The 23,598-nt window shown below is 43.4% G+C and overlaps 1 protein-coding gene across 7 annotated transcripts in view; it reads left to right on the top strand.

The window, feature by feature from the left end:
* Window positions 1-23,598, top strand: part of MGAT5 (alpha-1,6-mannosylglycoprotein 6-beta-N-acetylglucosaminyltransferase) — a 334,676-nt gene that overhangs the window by 268,512 nt on the left and 42,566 nt on the right. For 6 of the 7 annotated variants that reach the window (XM_047869764.1, XM_047869763.1, XM_047869765.1 and 3 more), the window contains one exon: window positions 22,230-22,379. The exons of the other annotated variant lie outside the window; for it this stretch is intronic. In XM_047869764.1, coding sequence (XP_047725720.1) covers window positions 22,230-22,379 — 150 coding nt within the window. The remainder of the gene's footprint in view (window positions 1-22,229; window positions 22,380-23,598) is intronic. 7 annotated transcript variants of the gene reach the window in all.

The raw sequence follows: 23,598 nt of genomic DNA, 5'->3' as shown, positions 1-23,598 counted from the left end.
CTATTAGCTGATAACTACTTCTCCCTCTTATGTCGACTAAGAAACAGTAGTGATGTCTGTTGTGGGTGAGAGAAGCTGTGGTTAGCAACTAACATACTAATACAGCATCAACTTTCTACTTGATTGTTATTATTTTTTAAATTTTTTGAGAGAGACAGACAGAGCATGAGCGGAAGAGGGGCAGAGAGAGAGAGGGAGACACAGAATCCAAAGCAGGCTCCAGGGTCTGAGCTGTCTACACAGAGCCTGACACAGGGCTTGAACCGACGAACTGTGAGATCATGACCTGAGTTGAAATCAGATACTCAACTGAGCCACCCAGGTGCCCCTCTACTTGATTATTTAATGTTTGTTTATTTTTGAGAGAGAGAGAGAATGAGTATGAGTGGGGTAGGGGCAGAGAGAGAGAGAGTGAGACAGACTCTGAAGCAGGTTCCTGGCTCTGAGCTGTCAGCACAGAGTCCACACAGGGCTGGAACTCATGAGCAATGAGATCATGCCCTGAGCCCAAGTTGGACGCTCAACTGACTGAGCCACCCAGGTGCCCCTCTACTTGTTTATTTAAACAACAGTACATAACTTACTGAATTTTCTAGTTTTCTTATAAAACAAAGCACCTCTAATTTAAATTAAACACTGAAAAGAGAAATTATCCAAGGACCCATTATTTATCTAGCTAGTGAACTGTGTACTTCTTTAAAAGATTTGCTTTTGGCGGGGGGCGGGGGGGGGGTGGTATGAATGTATGTATGTATGTTATTTATTTATTTATTAAATAGTTCTTTAACAAATTGGTTTCCATACAACACCCAGTGCTCATCCCAACGAGTGCCCTCCTCAATGCCCATCACCCACCTTTTGAGAGGCTCCTGGACGGCTCAGTTGGTTGAGCATCCAACTTTGGCTCAGGTCATGATCTCATGGTTCGTGAGTTCAAGCCCTGCATCAGGCTCTGCACTGACAGTATGGAGCCCACTTGGGATTATCTCTGCCCCTCTCTCTGCCCCTCCCCCACTTGCACTTTCTATGTCTCTCAAAATAAATAAACTTTAAAAAATAAAAATAAAAAGATTTGCTTTGAAATTTTCCTCTTGCTGGCCACCCTCGGCTACTTTTGGTACTGTTGTTGTTCACTTTTACCAGCTGGTATCCAATTGTTATTTATACGTGGTTGATTGCATCCTTAACAGATCTCAAACCTTTGAATCGGGTTGGCAAACTGACCCAGAGGCTCACCATCTGTTTTTGTATGGACCATGAGCTAAGCATAGTTTTTATGTTTTTAAATGGCTTAAAAAATAAAAAAAATCAAAGAATAATTGTGATATGTGGAAAAATACATGTGATTCAAATTTCATTGTTTCATAAAGTTTTATTGGAACACATCCACACCCATTTTTTTTTTACTACTGTCAGTGGGTGCTCTCACCCACAGTGTCAGAGGCCAGTAGTTGGAACAGAGACTTCATGGTCCGCAAAGCCTAAAATATTTTTTTAATTCAATTTAAACTTTAAAAAATAAAATTCACCTATTTCTTCCACCTCCTCGACCCCCCACCTCTGGTAACCACCAGTCTGTTCTCTTTATCTATGAGCCATTTATATATATATAGATAGATAGATAGATAGATAGATAGATATATTCACATAGAAGTGAGATCATATGGCATCAGTCCATCTCTTTCTGACTTGTCCTTCTGACTTCTCACTTAGGATAATGCCCTTAAGGTCTATCTTCTCACAGTGTTGTCACAAATGGCAAGATTTCATTCTTTTTTTATAGCCGAGTAATATTCCATTGTATGCCTATACATCTTTATCCATTTATCCATTGATGAACATTTAGGTTATTTCCGTATCTTGACTATTTTTACATAATACAGCCACGAACATGGGGGTACCTATATTTTTTGAATTAGTGTTTTTGTTTTCCTTGGATAAATACCCAGGAGTGGAATGGCCGGGTCATAGAGTAATTCGATTTTTAACTTTTTAAAAGGAAGCTCCATATTGTTTTCCATAATGGTTGCACCAATTTAAATTCCCACGAGCAGTGCATAAGGGTTCCTTTTTCTTCATACTTCACCATTACTTCTTGTCTTTTTGATAATACCCATTCCAGTAGGTGTGAGGTAATATCTCTTTGAGGTTGTGATTTACATTTCCCTGATTAAGGATATTGAGCACCTTTTCATGTACCTGTTGGCCTTCTACATGTCTTTGGGAAAATGGCTATTCAGATCCCCTGCCCATTATTTAATTAGATTCTTTTTTTGCTTTTGAGTTTTATGAGGTGTGTGTGTGTGTGTGTGTGTATGATATTAAACCCCTATCAGATAAATGACTTGCATATATTTCTTCCCATTCTTTAAGTTGCCTTTTCATTTTTTGATGGTTTTCTTTTCTGTAGAAGCTTTTTAGTTCGATATATTCCCACTTGTTTATTTTTGCTCTTATTACTTTTGCTTTTGGTGTCAGATTAAAAACATCATTACCAAGACCCATGCCAAGGGCTTATCACCTAAGGGCTTACCACCTATGTTTTCTTCTGGAGTTTTATGGTCTCTGATCTTACCAAGTCTACAATACATTCTGAGTTAATTTTTGTGATTGATGTAAGAAGTAGTTGTCAGTTTTTTCAACACTATTTATTAAAGAGACCATCCTTCACTCATTGTATATTCTTGGCTCTTTTTGCATACATTAATGAGCCATATATGCGTGAGCTCTCTGGTCTGTCCCATGGATCTAATGTGTTTCTATGCCAATAACATATACTGTTGCAATTATTATAGCTTTGTAATGGGAGTTTGAAATCTTCTTTCTCAAGATTGCTTTGACTATTTGGGGTCTTTTATGGTTCCATAGAAATTTTAGGACTGTTTGTTTTATTTCTATGAAAAATGTCACTGGAATTTTGATAGAGATTGTATTGAATCTATATATTGCTTTGGATAGTATGGACATTTTAACAATATAACTTTCTCCAATTCATGAGCACCGAATATGTTTTCATTAATTTGTGACTTCTTCCATTTCTTTCATTAATGTCTTGTAATTTTCAACATACAGGTCTTTCACCTCCTTGGTCACATTTATTCCTGGGTATTTTATTCTTTTTGATGGAACCTTAAATGGGATTGTTTTTCTTAATTTCTCTGTCTGATAGTTCATTATTATATAGAAATGCATCAGATTTTTATATAGTGATTTTATATCCTGCAGCTTATTGAATTTCTTAATTCACAAAGCCTAAGGTTTTTTCTTATCTGGCCCTTTAAGAAAAAAGTGGTGGACCCCTGACCTAAATGCCAGCTCTGCTTGAGACTCTTGCTTTTTCAGCTGTCCTTCCAGGCGGCCACTGTTCCTAGTCCTACATTGTTCCACTGTCCTTGAGGGCTTGCTTGTAGCCTGCCTTTAAAGGAAATGTGTTGAATGTAACTGGGTCAGTTTTTCAGGGGTTCTTTGTTCACCTACTTAATTCTGGCCAATCCTCTGGTGTGTGAGAACCAAGCTCCTAGTTCTCTAAACCATAAAATATTTATAAAATCAAACCCCAGCTTTTAAAAATGCAAATGGTTTCATAACTATTTGATTTTTTATGAATACACATTTATTTTAAGTTCTGGAAATTTATTTTGGTGTCACCATTACATTTTTGAAGTTCGATGTATGAGCACTTCTGATAGATCGTGGTATTTGCATTCCTGAGAAATCTCAAATTATGAAGTAACAGACTAATAATAGAATTTATGAGAAAAGCAGAGTTGAGCAAGGCCAATGCAAATCTAAACACCTTTAACCCACAGCCATTATAAAACATAACAAGCCTAGTAAAAATGGTATCAGAGTTTCAAAAGACACATTTAAAGCCTCAAAAGTAATATACTAGAGTAAATACACAACTTTACCCTTAAACAAACCCAATTAGCATGCTTGGGTAGTGGGGGACTTTGGGATGATTTGAGGCTACTTTTACTATATGAAACAGGGTAGTGTGCACAGTGAGGGACAAGAACCCCACAGGAGCACTTCCATGACGGAGCCTGTGGCCACAAAACAGGCGTGTTGTGTACTACCATGTCCCTGTGTGGCTTCTTGCATGCATCTAAGTGATGTATTTTGCATGAAGCTGCTGTTACTGAGTCTACAGAATACTAATGTGCTGGGGAAAGATAGAACGTGAACCACAGTGACTTACGTGCTTCACCTTCCCTACTTTATCCTTCCTGTATGAGCTTATTGACCTTGAAGAAACATGCATTTTAACAGAACTGTCTGCACCTCCTCCTTTATTCTCTCTCACTTCTTTTCTTTCTCTAAATTATATTACTCATGAAACAGCAGGATTGGCAAGAGAAACTGAATCCAGTGACTGGCCCCAAAACCAAGTAGATTTCAAGTAAGCGTTAAAAATCTCAGGGCAGCAGTCCCATCAAGACAGCATGTATACACCACAAGGTATATTAAATCTACAGAGAATGAAGAATAAAAGGGTGACTGGAATGCCATTAATCACTTAATCCTTCTCCTGCCATTTAAAGCCCCTCACTTCTGGCTCCCAGTTTGGGAAACTCTCAGCTGCTGATTGAATAGCCTGTTCACATGGGCTCCATTATGTACAAATACACATCAGACAAACTGGGGTGAATGTGGAGGGCAATAGTGTTTGTAATGCCACTAAAATGCAAGGTAGCAAGGTAAGCCCCAAAGAGCAGGTTACAAACATACATATGAAAAATTTTAAAGACATGTAAGGTTGGGTACTTACTTAAAAATATGTTTTAACACATGTATGGGGCATGACAGCAGAAAATGAAAAATTGTTGTTAATATGACACTAGAGAAAGATAATAAAACCACTGATGGTATAGAATATTGAGCATTCTCTGGAGGAGGAAGAAATACAAAGAAATGAGACTTTGATAAATGCTTGTTAGAAGGAAGATAAATCTAGCATTTTTTACACAGGGCTTATAAAGTGAGGTCCTATTGTTCCTAATGGATGGAGAAAATATGGAACAGCTAAGCAACAGCCATGCTAAGCAACACTAAAGCCTTGGAAGGTGAGATAAGGTGTGAGTAGCACCTTGTTATCAGCCAGAATCACATCACAGTAAGCTCTGAGAGCATTTTGGTATGCTGACAGAAATCCTTAAAAGAATGTCAAAGCAAAAATTTGTTGCAAAGTATAGTAATGGGTTATTTTTAAATGTGCAAAATTAGCTTGTGAGTGGACTATGGAGAATCCGTTCAGTGTCAGAATATGAGCAGCTGTCAGAGGCAAAATAAGAAATGTTTGAACAAGCTATTGATGGAAACTGCAGAAAGGTGAAATAACCTCAGAGGTGTTAGAAGAAATGCCATTCAAGTGAGGGACTAACTAGATAAAATGGTAGTAGTAGTTTCCCAAAACTAGAATGTTGCAATGGGTAAGTATATCAATTAAATTAGGAATTTAAAAAAGTCAATTTAGGGCTATTTTAGTGGCCTGTTATCAGGGACCCAGGCTGCTTCTGTCCTTCTACTCTGCCATCTTAGTAATGACGCCTATCTTCAAAGTTACCTCTTGGTCCAAGATGACTGCTGGAGCTCCAGCTGTTATGTCCTCAATCCACTTAGGATGCAAGAGAACAAAGGGAAGGATAGAAAGGGTGTACTTCCCTGCTAAGGCAAGCCACTTTAAAGAGCCCTCATGGAAGTTGTACCCAGTCTTTACCTCACTTCCTAATAACATTGGGAAAAATGATCTCTCAGTGAGGACTGTTGCTGCCCCAGATCAAAGTGTGTTTCTGTTGAAGGAAGAAGAGGGTAGCCAACAGCTGTCTCTACCACAAAGTGGATATGTGCTAAGCCAATCTTTGTATTGAATGAAAGGTAGGGGGAGGGCAGTAGTATATACCCAGGTAATACGTGTGCAAGGGACATCTCAGCATAAGCAACAGGGTGAAGATGAAAATAAAAACACAACAAAAACCTTATCAGAGTAGGTTTATGTCAGACGCCACTTGACCAGATATAAGATACATATATTGCGTTCTCTTTAACAAGCTGGCACAAAGACTGGCTTTTGTAGAACGGTGGCAAAGAGCTTCATTCCAATCCTGATTCTGCCGTATAACTTATTAGATGACCTTACTGATGCAAGTGTTTTGATGTCTGTGGGCCTCAATTTGTCCATTTGTAAGGTGTAAATAGCAGTTAGTTCTTTCCTCCTAAGATGATGGTGGGGATTAACTGAAATCCTGCATAGAAAGTTGTAGTACAGAGTTGTGAGCTCAGCACACAGGGGCACCACACCCTCTAGTCTGGCTGTGTCTGTGCAGCTGGAAGTCCTCTCTAGCCAAGAGTAAGTCACCTGCTGGTAAGTCACCTGGCGAGCTCTTGTGTCATGTCCCCTTATGCTGGAGGGGGAGGGAGGAATCACACCCATCCTCACGGCCAGTCCTGAACAACACAGAGAGTTTTTTGTTGAAGGGGAACAAGAAAGAGCAGGGAATAGTAGGGGAAAGCAGTCGTCCCATAGCTGTGAAGGGTTGGATATTCAGTTATGTGCCCAAGAGCGCCAAAGCCAGAAGAAAAATGTGTCTGTGAATGGGAGACTGTCAGTGGAAGGCCCCAATAGAAGATGAATGGTTGGGTGATTGTCAGAGAATCAGGACACTTGCCACACAGAATTCTGTGATCACAGCAGACACAGGAGACAACAGAATCACCAGTTTGATTTCATGGGGGTCAGAGCTGGGGTTTTAGAAGGATGCACAAAAAAAATGAATTAAGGAGAGGCAGAGAACTAAAACATAAGGTTAGAGCTGTCTAAAGCTTAGAAGTTGCCACCTCTTACCCCAAAAGTCAAGGACAACAACAAAAAAAGCGTTCTCACTTGAGAGTTTGAAAGCTTTTCTCAGAATAAATGATAGTGACTCTTATTTAGGTGGAAAATTTATCCATTTATCACAGAAAAAAATTTAAGTTTATTTGAGAGAGAGAGAGAGAGAGAGAGAGAGAGAGAGAGAGAGAGAGAGAGAAAGTGGGGGAGGGGCAGAGAGGGAGAGAGAATCCCAAGCAGGCTCTGTGCTGTCAGCACAGAGCCGGACGCGGGGCTCAGACCCACAAACCGTGAAATCATGACCTGAGCTGAAGTTAGATGCTTAATCAACTGAGCCCCCCAGTCGTCCCTATCATAGAAAACTTGTGGGGCGCGCCTGGGTGGCGCAGTCGGTTAAGCGTCCGACTTTAGCCAGGTCACGATCTCGCGGTCCGGGAGTTCGAGCCCCACGTCAGGCTCTGGGCTGATGGCTCAGAGCCTGGAGCCTGTTTCTGATTCTGTGTCTCCCTCTCTCTCTGCCCCTCCCCCGTTCATGCTCTGTCTCTTTCTGTCCCAAAAATAAATAAACGTTGAAAAAAAAATTTTTTTTTAAAAAAAGAAAACTTGTAATGAAAGTATAACATAATGAGCTTCCATGCACCCATCCAGCTTCACCAGTTATCAACTCCCAGCTCTTCCTGTCTCCTCTGTATCCCTCACCCTCAGATTATTTTAAAGCAAATCCAAGACATCATTTCACCCCCACGTATTTCAGCCTGTACCTCTAAAATACAAGGACTCTTAAAAAATATTAACCGCAATACCATTATCACACCTAAAAATAATTGATAGTTCTTTATGTTGAATACACAGCCCGTGTTCAGATTTCATAGATTGCGTCATAATTTCTGTTCATTTTCTTCAATCAGGTTGCCAACAGGAGCCACACACTGTGCTTGGGGGTGTTCCTGAACTCCCTTTTAATGGGAGTCTGTTAAAGGAACCAATTTATCCCATAGAGTTTCCCCAGCCTGAATTTTACTCAATGCACACCCGTGGTGTGGTTTACTCTCCTCCTCTCCCCTCTTTCTTTAATGGGTAGATAAGATATTACAGCTTGATCAGATTAAGGTGTAATTGTGCAAGGCCACTTCATAGGTGTGGCTGGGTAGTAACGTTGGGAGACACTGAAGTCTGTTTTTCTTCCTTCCCTTGATGTTCTCAGCCATTATGACTCATTGCCTACATCCATTAGTTCATTAGTGCTCGCAAATGGTGATAGTCTAATTAAGTGTCTTTATGAACTCACTTAATTTAAATATATTTGATGTTTCTCAGTCTGCTGAAGTTATTCTTACTGATGTTTTATTGACTTTTAAATTTAGCCCATTTAAATTTCATAAATGCTAAGTTTGGGAACGTCTGAAAAGCCATCTGAGGGGAAAAGACCTAGCTAACATCTGCACTGAGATAGCACCCCCTGCCTTTTCCAGAGTCCCTCCTTTTTTTAAAGGAAAGCTTTCTTACTGTGATTTTTTTTTTTTCAAGTAGAGTAAAGCCTTGGCCTCTGCACTACCTCCATATGCTTTACCAGCTGAACTAGAAGACCTACCAGATAGATGGGTTCCCCCATGATTAATTTTTTTTTTTTTTTTTCCTGGAGACCCTGAGGCCTGCAGTCATGCACATATGGTACCTACTGGCTTGGTGGGTAACTTAGTTAATGGTGTGTGAAGGTGACCTGAATAAATTTGAGATCAGAACTAATGTGGAATATGGCAAGCTGCTCTGATAATAAATGTGGAGTACTTGTGTTTCTGCCTAAGTGGGTGTTAGGTGACTGTGGGGGAGAAAGTACATAGCCCTGAGCTCAGAAATTCTGTTAAGGACACAGGAGACCAAATGCCTCCTCTTCTGAACCTTTTTAATGAGGATGTTCACTGTCCCTTTACCACATTCTACTGGAATTTTAAAGCTAATTGTCACTCCCCTTTTATAATTACTCTTTCTCATTGGGAACTGCAGGTGACCAAGACAGGGGCATTGGTGTGGTTTCATCAGGTTTTTCCCAGCCTTCCTTCTAGGAAAAATAGATGCAGACAGAATTTTATTTGTTCACTCCATTTTGTTGACAAGTGGTTATTTGCAAGCTTCTCTTCAGGATTAGACTGCCACTTGGTCTTCAGTTTGTTTTTGATTGTGGCAACCATGTCAATGCAAAAAAAAAAGGGGGGGGATCAGGACCTCCCAATCCATGAGTATTAATTTATTAAAAAATGTGTAGTGCTGTAATAATATTATGTACATTATAATAACGTTGAAAACCGTAAGCAAAGAATTTCATATTTTTTTCTGCCATCCCGGTGAATCTTCCAGTGCATGTTACTTTGTGCAGTGCACTTGATTAGTTAGACCAGGGAGAGTGTGAGGTTCCAGCAAACACTTGGTACCCTCCAAACAAACCAGACCCCAAAAGCAAAATTCAGCCTCAGCTAATTTTTATAGTCAGAAAAGGTGGAGAAAAGGTGGAAAGAAGTTAATTATCTTCAACATAAAAGTTTCTATTGTTTGCAGAAATGGAATTTTATTTTGAATCGCATGGCAGGGCCCCATACCCATTTCAGAGGGAGGACTTCTCCAAAGACTGTACTCTGTTTCCACTAGTATCTGTCTGGAGTTGCCTGTGCCGTCACAGAGGACACATTTAAGTCACATGATGTATATTCTAGTCTATGAGAATTAAACCCCTCAACCCCGGAATCTGGGACCATGGTCACTGAATTTTGCTAAACAGTCACTGCAGAGTTCCTTTCAAACATGAAATGATTTGGGCCCGGATCTTCCCCAGGAGTGGGCCCCTTCTTACCCACTGCATGGTTTGTCTTACTGAACAAATGTCACATCTTCAGTTTCAGGCCAACTCTCAGACTTCTGTGATCTTTGCCTTGTTTCAGACCTTAGAGGTCTCTGTTCTTGGACTCCTGTTTCATTTAGTTTCTAGACTAATGATCAGAGGTGTATGGACCAGGTCCTTGCCCCCCACACACATCCCAGGAGCTTGGAAATGAAGGACAGTAAGGACACACACCCAGCTCAATCCGTGTTGAGCAAGATAGGAGACAGTACAGAGGGGGGAATTCGGGGTCTTTTGGCAGACAGGGCAGGGGGAGGGTACAGGTCATGCTATTCGTGATTTGCTTGAGGAAAATGTCAAGAAGACGTGTCACTCTGAGTACTTCAAAAGGAGGACTGCCTGGGATGGTCAATGGCAGGCAGCATTTAAGCAGGAAGGAGTCTCTAAAACAAAGACTAGAAGCAACAGTTAGCCATGAACATGGCCTAGAGAAGAAAGGCTTGACTAGTACAGAACACAAAGTTTAGAAAGTGAAGTCCTGAGATGATCCAAACCATGGCACAGCCTTTTGTAGTTCCAGAACCACTTATGCACATCATCTCCTATGATCTTTGGGGCCTGTCTGGAAGGGAGAGTGGTTATTACCTGAAGAATCTGGGTGCAGGTGGGTGAAACCACTCACCCAAGGGCACAGAGGGAGAGCTCAGGCTGAAATCCAGATCTGACTTTGGTCCTTTTCCCTGTACCTACCTCCCTAGGACAAGTTATGGTGGGCATTTGAGTTGGGGAAAGACCTTCAGAGCTCGGTGCCTGAGAAATGTGAGGAGGTGGAGGAAAGGTACTGATTGCGTGGGAGAGAAGAGTGTATGGAAAGTACAAAAGAGATTTTCCAAAATGATAGTTGATTATGAGACCTCAGCTTTGCTTCCGCGTGTATCATAGTTGTGTCTGTTTTCAAGCTCCTGCTTCTAAATTAGATACTGTAGCTGCTTTTCCTTCTAAAAACACTTATTTGCAGCATTTTAGATTCAAATGTGTATGAATTAAGCTGATCACTTTTACTTTGCTCTCTTTATGTTTTCAAAAAGTCACGAATGAAGGGAAGAAATTTCAAGAGATGTGATTTATTTCAAGGAGGTATTTTTCACTTCCTTCTTAAAAAACAATCTTTCATGTAAAGGCCAGTGGCTAGCTGTCCTTTGAAGGGAACCTTCACTGCTGTGCCAAAATCAGAATTTCAGTCTGGACACTGTGGCTTCCTCAAAAAATGCAGAGAGATTATGCCTGGAATTTAGAACATTGCTCTCCATTTGATTGGAGCAGAGGAAGGAAGGGGCCCAAGAGAGACTTGTGTTTTAAATGGCCTGGTTTATCACATGTCAGGTCCTGGCCTTTACAACAAAGATGTGTTGACACTTCCTATTCTGAGGAGAGAGATTATGCACATTATTACAAAGTGACACATCCATCATGATGAAGTCGTGGGTATTAATGGGTATGGCACTGGGCTGAATGCCTTGGAGAGGAAATTTACCAAGCACAGCCCTTATGCACTCTAGCCTGACAGAGATGAGGAGCACCAGAAGCGAGCTTGTGCTGTCCCACTCACAGGTGGAGCTCCCTTTGGTCAGAGGCCCAGTTTCGAGGTCAGAAGACCCCCTTGGGGAGTGAAGGGCCTGCCCTACAGCACATGGAGACATTGCACGCTCTGAGATCTGTGCCTTGTCTCTGACATAACAGAGTGCTGGGTGGAGCTTGGAGAGGCACAGTGGAGAGTGGGGTGTGTGATTGTGTGTGTGTGTGTGTGTGTGTGTGTGTGTGTCTGTGTGTCTGTGTGTCTGTGTGTCTGTGTGTCTGTGTATCAGACAATGTGGTGGGAATTGTGACCCCTTCACATAACAATAAAAAAAATCTCATTTGTTTTTGTGGATGCTCCAATGAGATAATAGGGCAGGTATAAGAATAAAACCCTACATCTTTTCATTCTTGACCCATACTGCCTACTGAAATTTACACAGATGTGGATGGATGCCCAGAAACAGCCAAATTACTTCAGATTAATGCGGGGATAGGGGGTGAGGGGTGGAGGCCTGGCCTGCCGGTGGAAAGGCAGCCACAGGCAGAGACCAGTTCTCTCCTCTCTGACTCTGAATAATGAAGCAGGACTGGTGACAGGTGACCCAACCCTGCCATCCATTCTCGAAGACTGCTTTTACCCTGAATGCCTACTGCTGGTAAGAGCCACCAAGCAAAAGGATCTCCAAAAAGTCCTGCGTCTATTTGAAACAGTGCTGTTCACCCTGGCTATATCCATTCCAACAAAGAGAACTTCCTGGCACACTAAATTATGTCTTCCTCGGAGATGTCACCCTCCCGTGCAGACTTTGCACTCATGATCTGGGATGGCATCAGAGGGCACGTTTGTGATCTGTATGAATCTGTTCATTTGTCCTGATTACCCCCAAAGAGGTGCTTTTTATACTCATTAGGGCTCCGAAGAGAAGAACAAATACTACCATAGCATCAAATCATTGTATTCTCTTAGAGGAAATTAAGTAGAAAATGAAACGTTTTTCAGTCCCTGACTATGTGTTGCTGTGTTTCTCTACAACATGGTATCCTGGTTTTGTTTTTTTTTTTTTTTTTAATTTAGAATCACATTAATAGAACTGGTCACAGTCACCCACCCCCTCCCCCCACCCCGATGCTTTTGCACAGTCCACGGAGAAACACTTCACTGGAGTATAAACCCCTGTCCTTTGTGTGGGGTTCAGCAGACTGTAGCTTTCCTTCTCATTCTGGGGTGGGAGAGCCTCGCAGGAGGGTGAGGCCTGTGGGGGGCCCTCTCTCTAGAACGCACGCAGTATGCACTTCCCCAGGGAGGTGGGTTCTGGCTCATAATGACTTTTCTCTTCCTAGTTGCCCCCTCACTTCCCAGATTTCTACCTTAGTAACTACATGTGAAATGTGTCCCTTCAGGACTGCCAACTGTGATTTTGGACATAAGTGTTACTTTTTTTTTCCTGTTTGTAAGGTAATTACTTGTGGAAAAGCTAGAAATTGCAGGAAAGCAATTACTTTTCATCCCAGCATGCAGTGATAACCAGGTTAGATATGTGTCCTGCCTGTCACTTTGTGTGTTGTATATGTGTCTTGCATCATATGAAACAAATTGTTTGAAATTGGTAAAAGTGTTCTGCGATGAACTATAAGGTAGATGGACAAGTACAGCTGTACTGTCCATTAGCATGAATATATGAAGAATGGATTCTGACAGAGTCAGTGACAGATGTACAGAATTTATTAACACATGAATGAAAATAGAAAACGTGATGGAAGAGATGAAAATAGAGACAGGTTTTTCCCCTTTTATAAAAGAGTATATTGAAGTTACTAAAAAGTATTATAATCTATTACTTTTTTGTTTTCACATGGTAATCCTTTTTAATCCTTTATTGACATATCCAAAGTTCAAAAAACAAGGTGTCCACTTTTCCGGTCATTATTCACTTTATTCTATGGTTACTACTGAAAATAATCTTTGACCTAAAGGTGGAGTGTTAACAAATGATCCCCTTTGGGCGGCAAAGGCTCCAGGTGCAGGTACTTCACGCATTTTCACTTGGAGACCAGCCTGGGTCTGATTCTGAGGGAAGTGGAGGTGGAAGGTGGATGGTTCCAGAGTTGGAACCGCCCCCCCCCCCCCCAGGTCATTGGCTGTCTTCAGTGGAGGGCAGTTTTCTATTCACCTTAACAATAAGCACTAAACAATCAGGAACAGGTTTGCTGGTAGGAGAGGGAACCTGGGTGGCCATCAGCAGTCTCTGCGCCTCATTTCCTTTGCAGACTATTAGCTGTGTAGCCTCTGGGAAGGCATGGAGGAAGGTGCTTTAAGTCACAATTTAAAAATCATGGACAGGGTGCCTGGTTGGCTCAGTTGGTCACTTGGTTATGCCTCCGACTTCAGCTCAGGTCAGGATGTGTGCTGATAGCTTGGAGCCTGGAGCCTGCTTCAGACTCTGTGTCTTCCTCTCTCTCTCTTTGTCTCTCTCTCTCTCTCTCTCTCTCTCTCTGCCCCTCCCCCACTTGTTCTCTCTCTCTCTCTCTCTCTCTCTCTCTCTCTCTCTCTCTGCCCCTCCCCCACTTGTTCTCTCTCTCTCTCTCTCTCTGCCCCTCCCCCACTTGTTCTCTCTCTCTCTCTCTCCCCCTCCTTCCCTCCCTCCTTGACTTCCTGTCTCTCCCTCCTTCCCTCCCTCCCTCAAAAATAAATAAATATCTTTTAAAAATTGTGGGCTTTAGGGCTCAAAGGACCTTCAAATCAACAAGCCCCTCATTTTACAGCTGAGGAACTTGAACTTGCAAAAGATAAAGCAGGTTGTCCAGGCTTATCTAAGCAGTACTGGGTAACCTGCAGGTTGTAGCCCGGTCTGCTGTCTCCTACACACTTCACTCTGAATAGCCTTGCACACATTTACCCAAGAAAAAGACTTTCTTCAAATAGTGTGAGAAGTTCACCAGGGAAAAGGTCGTTCCAGGTCAGACCCGGGGAGTGAACTTCAGGCACGGTGTTTGCCGAGGAGTATGCAGTTGGCAGCTCCCACGGGGCAAAAGTGTGGTTTATGAGGAAGCTTTCCATCCCTGGATTTTTTTGCAAAGTGAGATGACATTAAGGGAGGGGAGTTTACCACCTTTTCCTTTAGACTCTCTGACCCATCCATCCACCCACCTCTTCTCTCTCTCTGCACCCTTATTGCTCAGATTTTGCCTGGTGCCTCTTGCCCTTCTCTGTCCTGCTGTCTGATAAAGGGAGTGACCTGAGTCCCCTGCCATGATCTTGCCACCAGTGTGGTTGGAAGGATGACAGAATGTGGCCTTTCCTCACCTCTTAGTGAAGTGAGGCTCTCTATCACACACTTCTTTTAAGCATTAGGTTCCAAACTAAAGTCATCCACACCAAATCCAGACTTGTTACATGCATACCCCACCTGGACTATTAATTACTTAGTATTTTTAATGGACTCATTTTGAAAATAGTTATTTTAGCTTTTTCCTAAAGAGTTAATAAACATGAAACGCCATGGGTGTGTTTTTCTAAGCCATATTTAATAGGCTTACAACTATTAAAATTAAGAATTTTTATCTGTGTTCTACCTAAGATCATCTCGTATATGTAAACATTAAGTTGAAAGAGTGGGATTCTGTTGAATTCAAACATGAAACAACTTTTTTTCTCTCTTGAATTGTACAACTCTTTTTTGCCCCTTGGATGCAGTTTTGGGCAAGTCCTATAAAACTCGCAATTAATAATTAAAAAAAAAAAAAAAACAACTCTGTTACTTTTAGTTCTAAGAACCGTCCAAGTGCAGTAATTAAAATACCTACTCTGATTTAGTAGTGGAAACTTTGAACATCATCTCAAGTTAAGCTCCTTTCCTTCTGCTTCTAAGTGCTGCTTTGCCTGAGAAGCCTGAGATGGACTTATGGCACCCTCCCAAGGCTGTTTCCAGCAGCCCATCCTCCCAGTGCCTCCTCCTCAAACAGAGCCCTTCCCCGTAGGATCCAGCTGGGCACCACTCTGTGTGGTCCACACCTGCACCAAAGGAAACCATTATCCATTCCTTTGAGAAACCCTGGGAGCTCTGGCCATTGCTGACTCCTCCTGGAGGGCATCCTCCCAGCTCCAGGCCCCAACCATGAGGCGTTTCAAAGCTTGGGTCTGGCACTAATCTGTGTACCCCAGAAGTGCCCAGGGATGCATGTGAGGCTCTCTGAGTGGTCCTCTAGAACCTTGCTCACCTGCTTAGGTAGAGAAGGGAAAGCAGCCAACAGCTTCCCAGGGATGACCTCCCTCCTCCCCTTCAGGGTGGTGGTACTTTGAGTGCTTGGTACCTGTTGTTTGGTTGCTGGCCTTTGGGACCTCAACTTAATTGGCAGGAGAAGGCCCAGGTTCACACCTGTTACACCGCCTACCGGTGCGAACGTGATTCTTTGAATCCTTCCCTGAAGACACACAGGACAGTCCCGCCAAGTGGCCACTTGTCCTCTGCTTTTAGACCACATCTGGTTGTTGGGCTCTGGTCTAAACCCACCAGGACCGCATCTCCTCCACTCTGTCAGCAGTGGATGAGACTCCTGGGTCACCTCCGTTCAGTCTACAATTTACTGACCCCATGCACGCTCTATTAAAAAAAAAAAAAAAAATGCAAGTTCAGTTTTGCCAAGTCCGCCTCTTGGTTTTCTTTTCCCTCCATTTTGACACCTGGAGGGGTGGCAGGGTCTGTTTTCAACCCATCAGCCTGTTTTCTGAGCACAGTAGCATAGCTGGTGGGCTTTGTTGCTCTTGGCCTTAGCAATCAGAGCAGAGTAAGGGGCATCATTATCCCTTAGTGACTGCATTTGCATGGGGGGGAGGGGATGTGAGGGAAGCCAGCTTTACAATTTGAAGACCTCCTGCCCTTCCCATAGTAGAAAGGAGAGTTGATTGTTTTCAAAAACTGGCTGGCAGGTCCCCAGAGCCCTTTAAGAGGCATTTGTTAAATTGCGGAAAGCTCTCGTGCTGAGGCAGAGATCCCTGAAACCTGAAAGTGCTGGGAAAATGGGGAAGTGTGCCAGCAAATCATTGGGTTCAGACAGAAAGGTCTGGGGGTGGGGCGGGCTTGGGTTCCAGTTGGGCTGGGAGGCGAAGGCTTTAGCCATCTTGGGACTCATTTCTAGCTTGTCCCTTTTTATGGTGTGGGGGTAGTGTGAGCACTATATATTTTTAAATAAAGGTGTATATTTAAACAGCTTTCATGTACATTGTATTCCCAATTCTAGCTCAGCACATATAAAAGGTGTCTAGTATAATTGGGAAATGATATTATCCCATATTCCTCGTTCCATCAGCAAAAACAGGGCTGATGGCTCTTTGCACATTACCCATTCAGCCACAGAAGTCTAAATTTCTTCTGAGAAATCTCCGAAATTTCAGCACCTCTTTAGGCCAAACACCAAAATGTTCACCTAACCAGACAGTAGAGAGTAAGTCAAGGACTGGTGAATATAGTCTTCCCTTTCCCTCATTCCACATCCATTCTTTATTCTCCACCCAAAACTCTGAGGTAGGTAGGTTCTAGAACCACTGGTATCATACTTACAGAGTGCAGCTTACATGCAACTACTCGCCCATTGCCCTGGATGAGTTGTAATTTATGCCACATGAGGTCCAGTCAAGAATAAGTGTGGAGCCTGGCACAGTGAAAGGAAGAAAATTCCCTTCTTTTTGTTTTGCCCATGGGCTCGTAGGTGGGCCACAGTCCAGGCTGGAGGCAAGAGTGCAAGGTTCCCCTTATTATTCCCACTATAATTATTAAACATCATCCTTTCTCCTGGAAAGGTAAGGATTTAGAGAGAAGGGGTCAAGGGTGGTAGGTTTGTAGAATCTTAACTTCCCAGAGACTTCCAGACTTCTAGGAGGCCTGACTGAGACTTAGCAAGGACCACCCCTCCCCAACACACACACCCAATACACACCTTAACCTTGGGTGGTTACTTGCAATAAATGAGCCAAGGACTGTAACATCTAATTATTCTATAATGCAAATTGTTTCTACTTCACTGCTGAAATTCACAGATTTGCATTTTAGAACTTCTAATCTTGGAATAAAAGAATTGTTCATCCTTGTTGAATTTTAGACTTCAGAACAGGCTGATGAGGTAGGGTTCTGTTTTTTTATTTTATTTTATTTTATTTTATTTTATTTTATTTTATTTTATTTTATTTTATTTTATTTTATTTTATTTTATTTAATGTCTCCGTCTCTTCCTCCCTCCTGTCTTTCTACCTCAAAACTCCTGAGAGAGCTAGGTTATAAGGAAGACAGCTCGTCTCTGAAATACAGCTTGTGTGGTTTGTACCTCTCATTTTATTTTCATTAAAATACACCCTTAGGTAAAGTCATGGACCTTAAGCTCATTTGCTGGGAGAAGGTTTTGTTGCAGAAAGAAGAATCTGGCTTCTGAGGCAGGGTGGGAAGGTGGGCAGGACCGAGTGGTAGAGTTAAGTCTGAGATCCATTAATAATATTGTGCTCGGTGTGTCTTCTCTGTGTTCTCATACAGCCAGTACTTGCTTCCTGAGCTCCTGCTCTGTGCCAGGCCCCTGCACACTGAGTCTTCAGTGTCTGCCCTTGAGAAGTTCACAGTCCTGTTGGGTGGGAAGACAATGATAAAGCAGCCCAAAGAGGCCAAGCAGGAAGTGACTGTTAAAAAGATAAACTGAGGCACATTAAAAAGGTTAAGAGTTTATTGGAAGAAAAATCAAAGTCAGGCAGCTCCAAACCTGATGCAGTTAGGAGCACTTCCCTGACAGTAGCTGGGGAAAGACTTACGTAGAGGAGGTGCGAAGCAGAGAAAGGAAATTATCTCATTGGCTATGGCTTACAGCCTTGTTGGCTGTTTGTGATTGGTTGTCTCTGGCGTTTTTATTTCATAACCTTGAGGCATTTGCCAGCTCAGCTTATGTAGGCCACCATGGCATTCGAGCCACCTCAGTCTAATGGCCTCCTTGTTTCATTAATTTAACAGTACTAAAGACACAGAGGAGGTGGCAGCTAACTTCACCTGGGTGAGCCCAGGGATTGCCATCTTGCAGAGGATGAATGGGGAGGAGTCCAGGAGAGAAAAGGAGGCCAGAAGAAAGGGGGTTTCAGGCCGAGGCAGTGGCAGGTGATATGTATGCAGGAGAGCAGAAGAGGTTTGGGAGCAAAGACTGAGCCAAATGTAGGTAGACCTGACACAAAGGAAAAGAAATAACAGAAGATGAAGCTAGAAAGCTTGGAGAAGCCCACATTGTGAAAGGCCTGTGTGCATAGCTGAGAAGTTGATCTTTCACTGCCATGAAGAGCCTTTGAAAACTTCATATAGGGGAACTAAATCTTCATTCTTGGAAACTAGCCCTGAGGACAGTAAATTGAAGGGTTGGGGGCTTAAGGTCTTAGCCCAGGGCCTCTAGAAAAAAGGCCTGAGGCAGATGCAAGTATTATTCCTTACTGGGGAAGGAGGTGCAAGGCCAGAGGCTGTAGGAGTGGAGGAGGAGGGAAGCGAGGCCAGGAGAAGCTCATGGTGACAAGATGGAGCGGACAGCCATGTTGGCTCCTGCTGAACAGACATTGCATTGTGGTCCCTGGGCACTCTGCGCTCCTGGAAGGTTTGCAGGGAAGAACTCTACTTTGGTATACTCTGCAGAAGAGAGAAAGAGGGGAGTTTTATTTGCCCTGCCCCCTTCTGTATTCTCATTGTCCCTGGCTCACCTCCCAGGAAACTAGTGGCCCTGTCCTTCTGGGATGCTCTTCAGCATAGCAGGCCCCACGATCCCCCACCGCATCTCACACTGTAGCTTCTGTCCTGTCTGAATGCACAGGGCAGCGTCGGTAGCATGAGCACCGACTGAGTGAGAAAGTAGAGTAGGCAGTGAGCGGTGTGTGTGAGTGGCTCCCCTGCACCTTTATCTGGAGCCCATGGTGTGATTCACCCTCAGCACATTTCTGCGCAACTCTTGACAGGCGGCAACAAGAGGCTTGAGGTGAATCACCTAGCTGTCAGGTCAGCTTCAAAGCTTAGAGTTCTGTTGGAAACATTTGTTTCCTCTGATAACCTGTTTGATTTTGTTCTCATTCCTGAAACTACCTCTCTGAAGGTAATTTCTCCTTTGTGATTTGACCCGGCCTTAATGTTAATAAATTCACAGACTTTATTATTAGCCCCTGCACATGCTTCTGAGCTTGCCCCCTTGTTGTGTTTCAAGGAGGCCCAACCTCTTCTGGGATTGATGGTGATACATGTGTTGTATCCTATATATTGTTCACTCCCCAGGCGTTCGGTCCAGGAATCCCAGTCTTGCGTGTGTCTGTCTGCAGTGAGGATTCTCCAGGACAGGAACCAAGTGGGCCATTCACTCTTCTTTGTCACCCGCTGGCCAGACCTAGTTCATGGGCCTTTGGTCTATCTTCACTAGTTAGCAGCTGGCTTTTCACAAGGAAATGTCTCTTTTTGCTTAAAGGAGAGAGGCCTGGCCTGCCCAATCCCTGAACAAAAGCCCAGCAAGATGTCCTGACCGGCCTCCTTTTGGATGATAAGAATCCACCCAGAGTAGCTTAAGCAAACTGTGGGGTGGGGAAACGTTTGGGCAGCTGCTATTATTATTACTGGAAGAATCCAGAAAGATCTGGGAAATTTAGGATAGGGAACAGCTGTGGATGGATTGGGACCGGGTTTTCTCTCTTCTGGGTCTCTCTGTTTTCTTTTCTCACTCTATCTTATCATCTCCTTTCCTCCTCCTATCCCTTTCTTGCTCTCTCTCTGTGTCATGCTTAGAGGGGTGATGTCTAGGTCCCTATTATTACCAACTGTCTGGCTCAGTCTTCCCCTTTCCTCCTTTCAGCTCTCATCTGGTTCTCTTTCTACTTCCACCCCCCAAAACTGGCGGCTGGCTTCCTCAGAACTTGTATCTGGATCATAATTACCCAGACTCCAGCACTGAGTGACCTTTTGGCTCTATAGCCCACAGCCATCTGGCAGTGATCTCTCTGTGAACAAGACTCTGAGCTCCTGAGAGAGGCTCCTATTGGCTCCGCTTCTCCTCCTGAGCCTGGCCACACTGCCCCAGGCTCCTGCCTAGCCTAGAGATGGGTCCCCCTTGGGTCAGGCACACCCCACCCTGGGCTGGTCAGCAGTGTCAGGGGGCAGGGTCACCAGATTTCGTCCCCACCTACCAGGGGCTGTGGATGAGGTTGGGATCCCTGAGAAGGGGTTTTGTGGGGACAGGAGTTACCAGGTACATGTGGCACAAGAACTGTATGATAGAACCCCTCAAAGTAATTTATGTCAGTGAGGTGATCTTAAATTTGTTTCAGCCTACAAATAGGAAGCCATAGTTTATAAAACTGTTTCTAGTCACCTCTGCATTAATTCAAGGGTGTACATCTCTGAAGTGATAAATTTAGTATCTTCCAGCCATACTAAACATGGCATGAAAATTAAACTTTCAGTCCACGTGTTCACTTTCTTTGTACATTAGGGGGCAGGCATGGACTTGGTTGATTCAGAACAAAATCATCTTGGTGCATAAAATGGAGAATGGGAACTAGACTTGTTTTTCCAGCCATGAAGACTTTTGATAATGGGGTTTGAGACCTGCGTCTCACAAAATTGAGCGTCCTTTGTGATCTTCTCTACCAGGGCAGTGCCTGGCAGAGGGCAGACCCTGAATCCAGCTCAGAACTTTGTGGGGAGGCAGAAACGTGCTGCTGCCCTCCCCCCATGAGAGCCCCTTGCCTGTCTCCAAGCTCTGTGGCTGCTGATGCCACATGCCTACATCCCTTGCAGTCTTTACTCATAAAACTGGCTATTAATACATTTTCCTGGAGTGTGTGAAAACGGGCTTAGAATGGGGGAAAAAAAACTTGTCCCACTTTTATACAACTGGAAAACATTACAGAACTTGAATTTTTCAAATTAAAAAAAAAAAAAAAAGCAACCTACCAAATCCAGCCTGTGCGTCTTAGTCACACGGAAATGTGAAGAGGAAGGGAAAGTCACTTCTGCCTCACAGGTGGTTTTGATTTAGAAAATGTGCCTCGAAATTCAGTACAGAAAAGAGGTTTTGTTTTGCTTCTAATAAAAATAAAACTACTTTTGAATGTTTCAGGGTTCATCAAAGTTTACATTTAGTCTTTTTTCCATTTTTGTCTACCTGGCTATTCTCATGATCTCTCCAGCTACCGAGCCAATCAACGTATATTGTGGGAAACTCTCATCTTCCCCCCAATCCGAAGTAGGTGGGATCCAGTTCTGACAACATGCGTTAATCATAACTAGAAATGCTGGCAAGAGCTGGGGATGTTTGCATTCCTCAGGGACAGCTTAGCATCTCCAGCTAAATATTTCAGCCCAACTGACTGCCTTCTCTGGGCTTTCCTTCCCCAAACATCCTCCTCCGTAAGGCAGACGAGCCAAATGCAAAGTGTTGGGTCCCTGATAATTTACAAAGTGAGGATAATACTTTAAAATTCTTGGCCTTGAGAGGCACCTGGGTGGCTCAGTTGGCTAAGCCTCCAGTTCTTGGTTTCAGCTCAGGTCATGATCTCACAGTTTGTGGGTTCGAATCCTGCATCAACCACTGACAGCATGGAGCCTGCTAAGATTCTCTCTCCCTCTCTCTGCGCGTCCCCACTCGTGCTCCCTCCCTCCCTCCCTCTCTCTTTCTCTCTCTCTCTCTTTTCCCCTCTCAAAATAAATAAACTTTAAAAAGATAAAAAAAAAAAAAAACAGTTGGCCTTGAGCTATCATTGGTATTCAGTAATATACTGCTATATTTTCTGTTCTTCCTTACAGAATTGTACAGCAGCAATATGACTATGTTTGCCCTCAAAATCCAGGCATATCACTTTTAAAAGAAATATTGGGGGTCAGATTGCCAAATTCCTACAATTTCCATATTACGAACTCCATCTCTGTGGCCTCCAGCTATGAGACAGGTTGTTAAAAGGATGAAAGAAAAAAATGCCTTCCCCTTGTGTCCCCTCTTTAGAATAAGAAAATCTACTTGGACATTATTCACACGTACATGGAAGTGCATGCGACCGTTTATGGCTCCAGCACGAAGAATATTCCCAGTTATGTGAAAAACCATGGCATCCTAAGTGGGCGGGACCTACAGTTTCTTCTCCGAGAAACCAAGGTAGGTTTATAGGAATTTTTAAAACATCCATCAGTGATGTTTACTGGTTGTTTCTGTTGGTGTTGAAAACGGGATCAGAATCTCTCGTGCTGTCTTTTCAATGCTGTAGTAACTTATGAAGTCATTTCTGGGCAGTGGTTTTCTAGATCAGCTATAGCTTAAAAGTTCGTGAATTGTGGAAAGAGGTTGCTACAGTTGAAAGCCTGCTTACCCAGGACCTACTCCGTGCCAGGCATCAAGCGAGGGGCTGGGGATACAGTGGCAAACAGAAAAGGTAAGGTCCTGTCTTGAGGGTCAGACCTTGCGATAAAGAAGCAGCTTTCACAGTAAGCCTGGGGTGCTCAGCTCCCCTACCTCTTTAATCAACATCGCTCAAGGAATCGGGCCACCAAGTGGCTTTTCTTGCACCTCTTCATTCACAGATTTGTACTGGACCCTGAAGAAGTTCAGATGGGGGAAGAGTCTCTTCAGGCTCTGGGAGCAGGGAAGACACTGTGAAAGATGTGGGAGATGAACAATTGGCGGGTGGGGGGCAGGTGATACCGAGGACACACAAGAAGGAGAGTCAAGTGGTGGAGACAGAGATGACACATTCAGGAGAGAGCCACAAAGTAACCCAGCTGCTCTATTGCTGGGAAATAGTGGAAGGTAACTTTTGGTAAGGAGCTGAGGGGCTGGTTGTCCCAAGCATAGACCCTAGGGTGTAGGCAGCTTCAGACCCCATGATGCAGGCAGCCGGGGGAGCCACTGAGCGAGGTCTATTTTAGTGACATGCTGAATGCGTTGTTTTGAACCGGTGCCTGTAATTCTGCCATGAAAGTACCAAATGATGTTAGGGACTTGCAAATAAACCAGAGTTTGGCCTTAAAGGGCCAGACCTAGTGCAAGGGATGTAAGAGTAAGAAAGCCAGTGTGAGCCCTGCCTTGAAGCATAGGGACAGCTTATTACCAACAGTGATTTTCTCAGTTCTGGGCCCTGACTGGCTGTGTTTTCATTTTTAAGGTAGCAGGGAGGCTGAGTGGGTGAGAGGCTCTGTGGCTTAATAGCGACTTTTTATCATTTTATGATACTTGGATTTGGGAGAGCATATTCACATATGCTGCCTTGTTTGATTCTCACAAACAAAGCCGTAGATGGGGAAGGTACTGTTAACTTCATTTTAAACAGCAGAAAGTAGGCTAGAGCATTTGGCTTGCTCACAGTCACTGACTTTGCCTG

The sequence above is a fragment of the Prionailurus viverrinus genome, chromosome C1 (genome assembly GCF_022837055.1).
Source record: "Prionailurus viverrinus isolate Anna chromosome C1, UM_Priviv_1.0, whole genome shotgun sequence".
Lineage (NCBI taxonomy): Eukaryota > Metazoa > Chordata > Mammalia > Carnivora > Felidae > Prionailurus > Prionailurus viverrinus.
The sequence above is the reverse complement of the archived record's forward strand: the minus strand, read 5'-3'. Positions and strand labels throughout refer to the sequence as shown.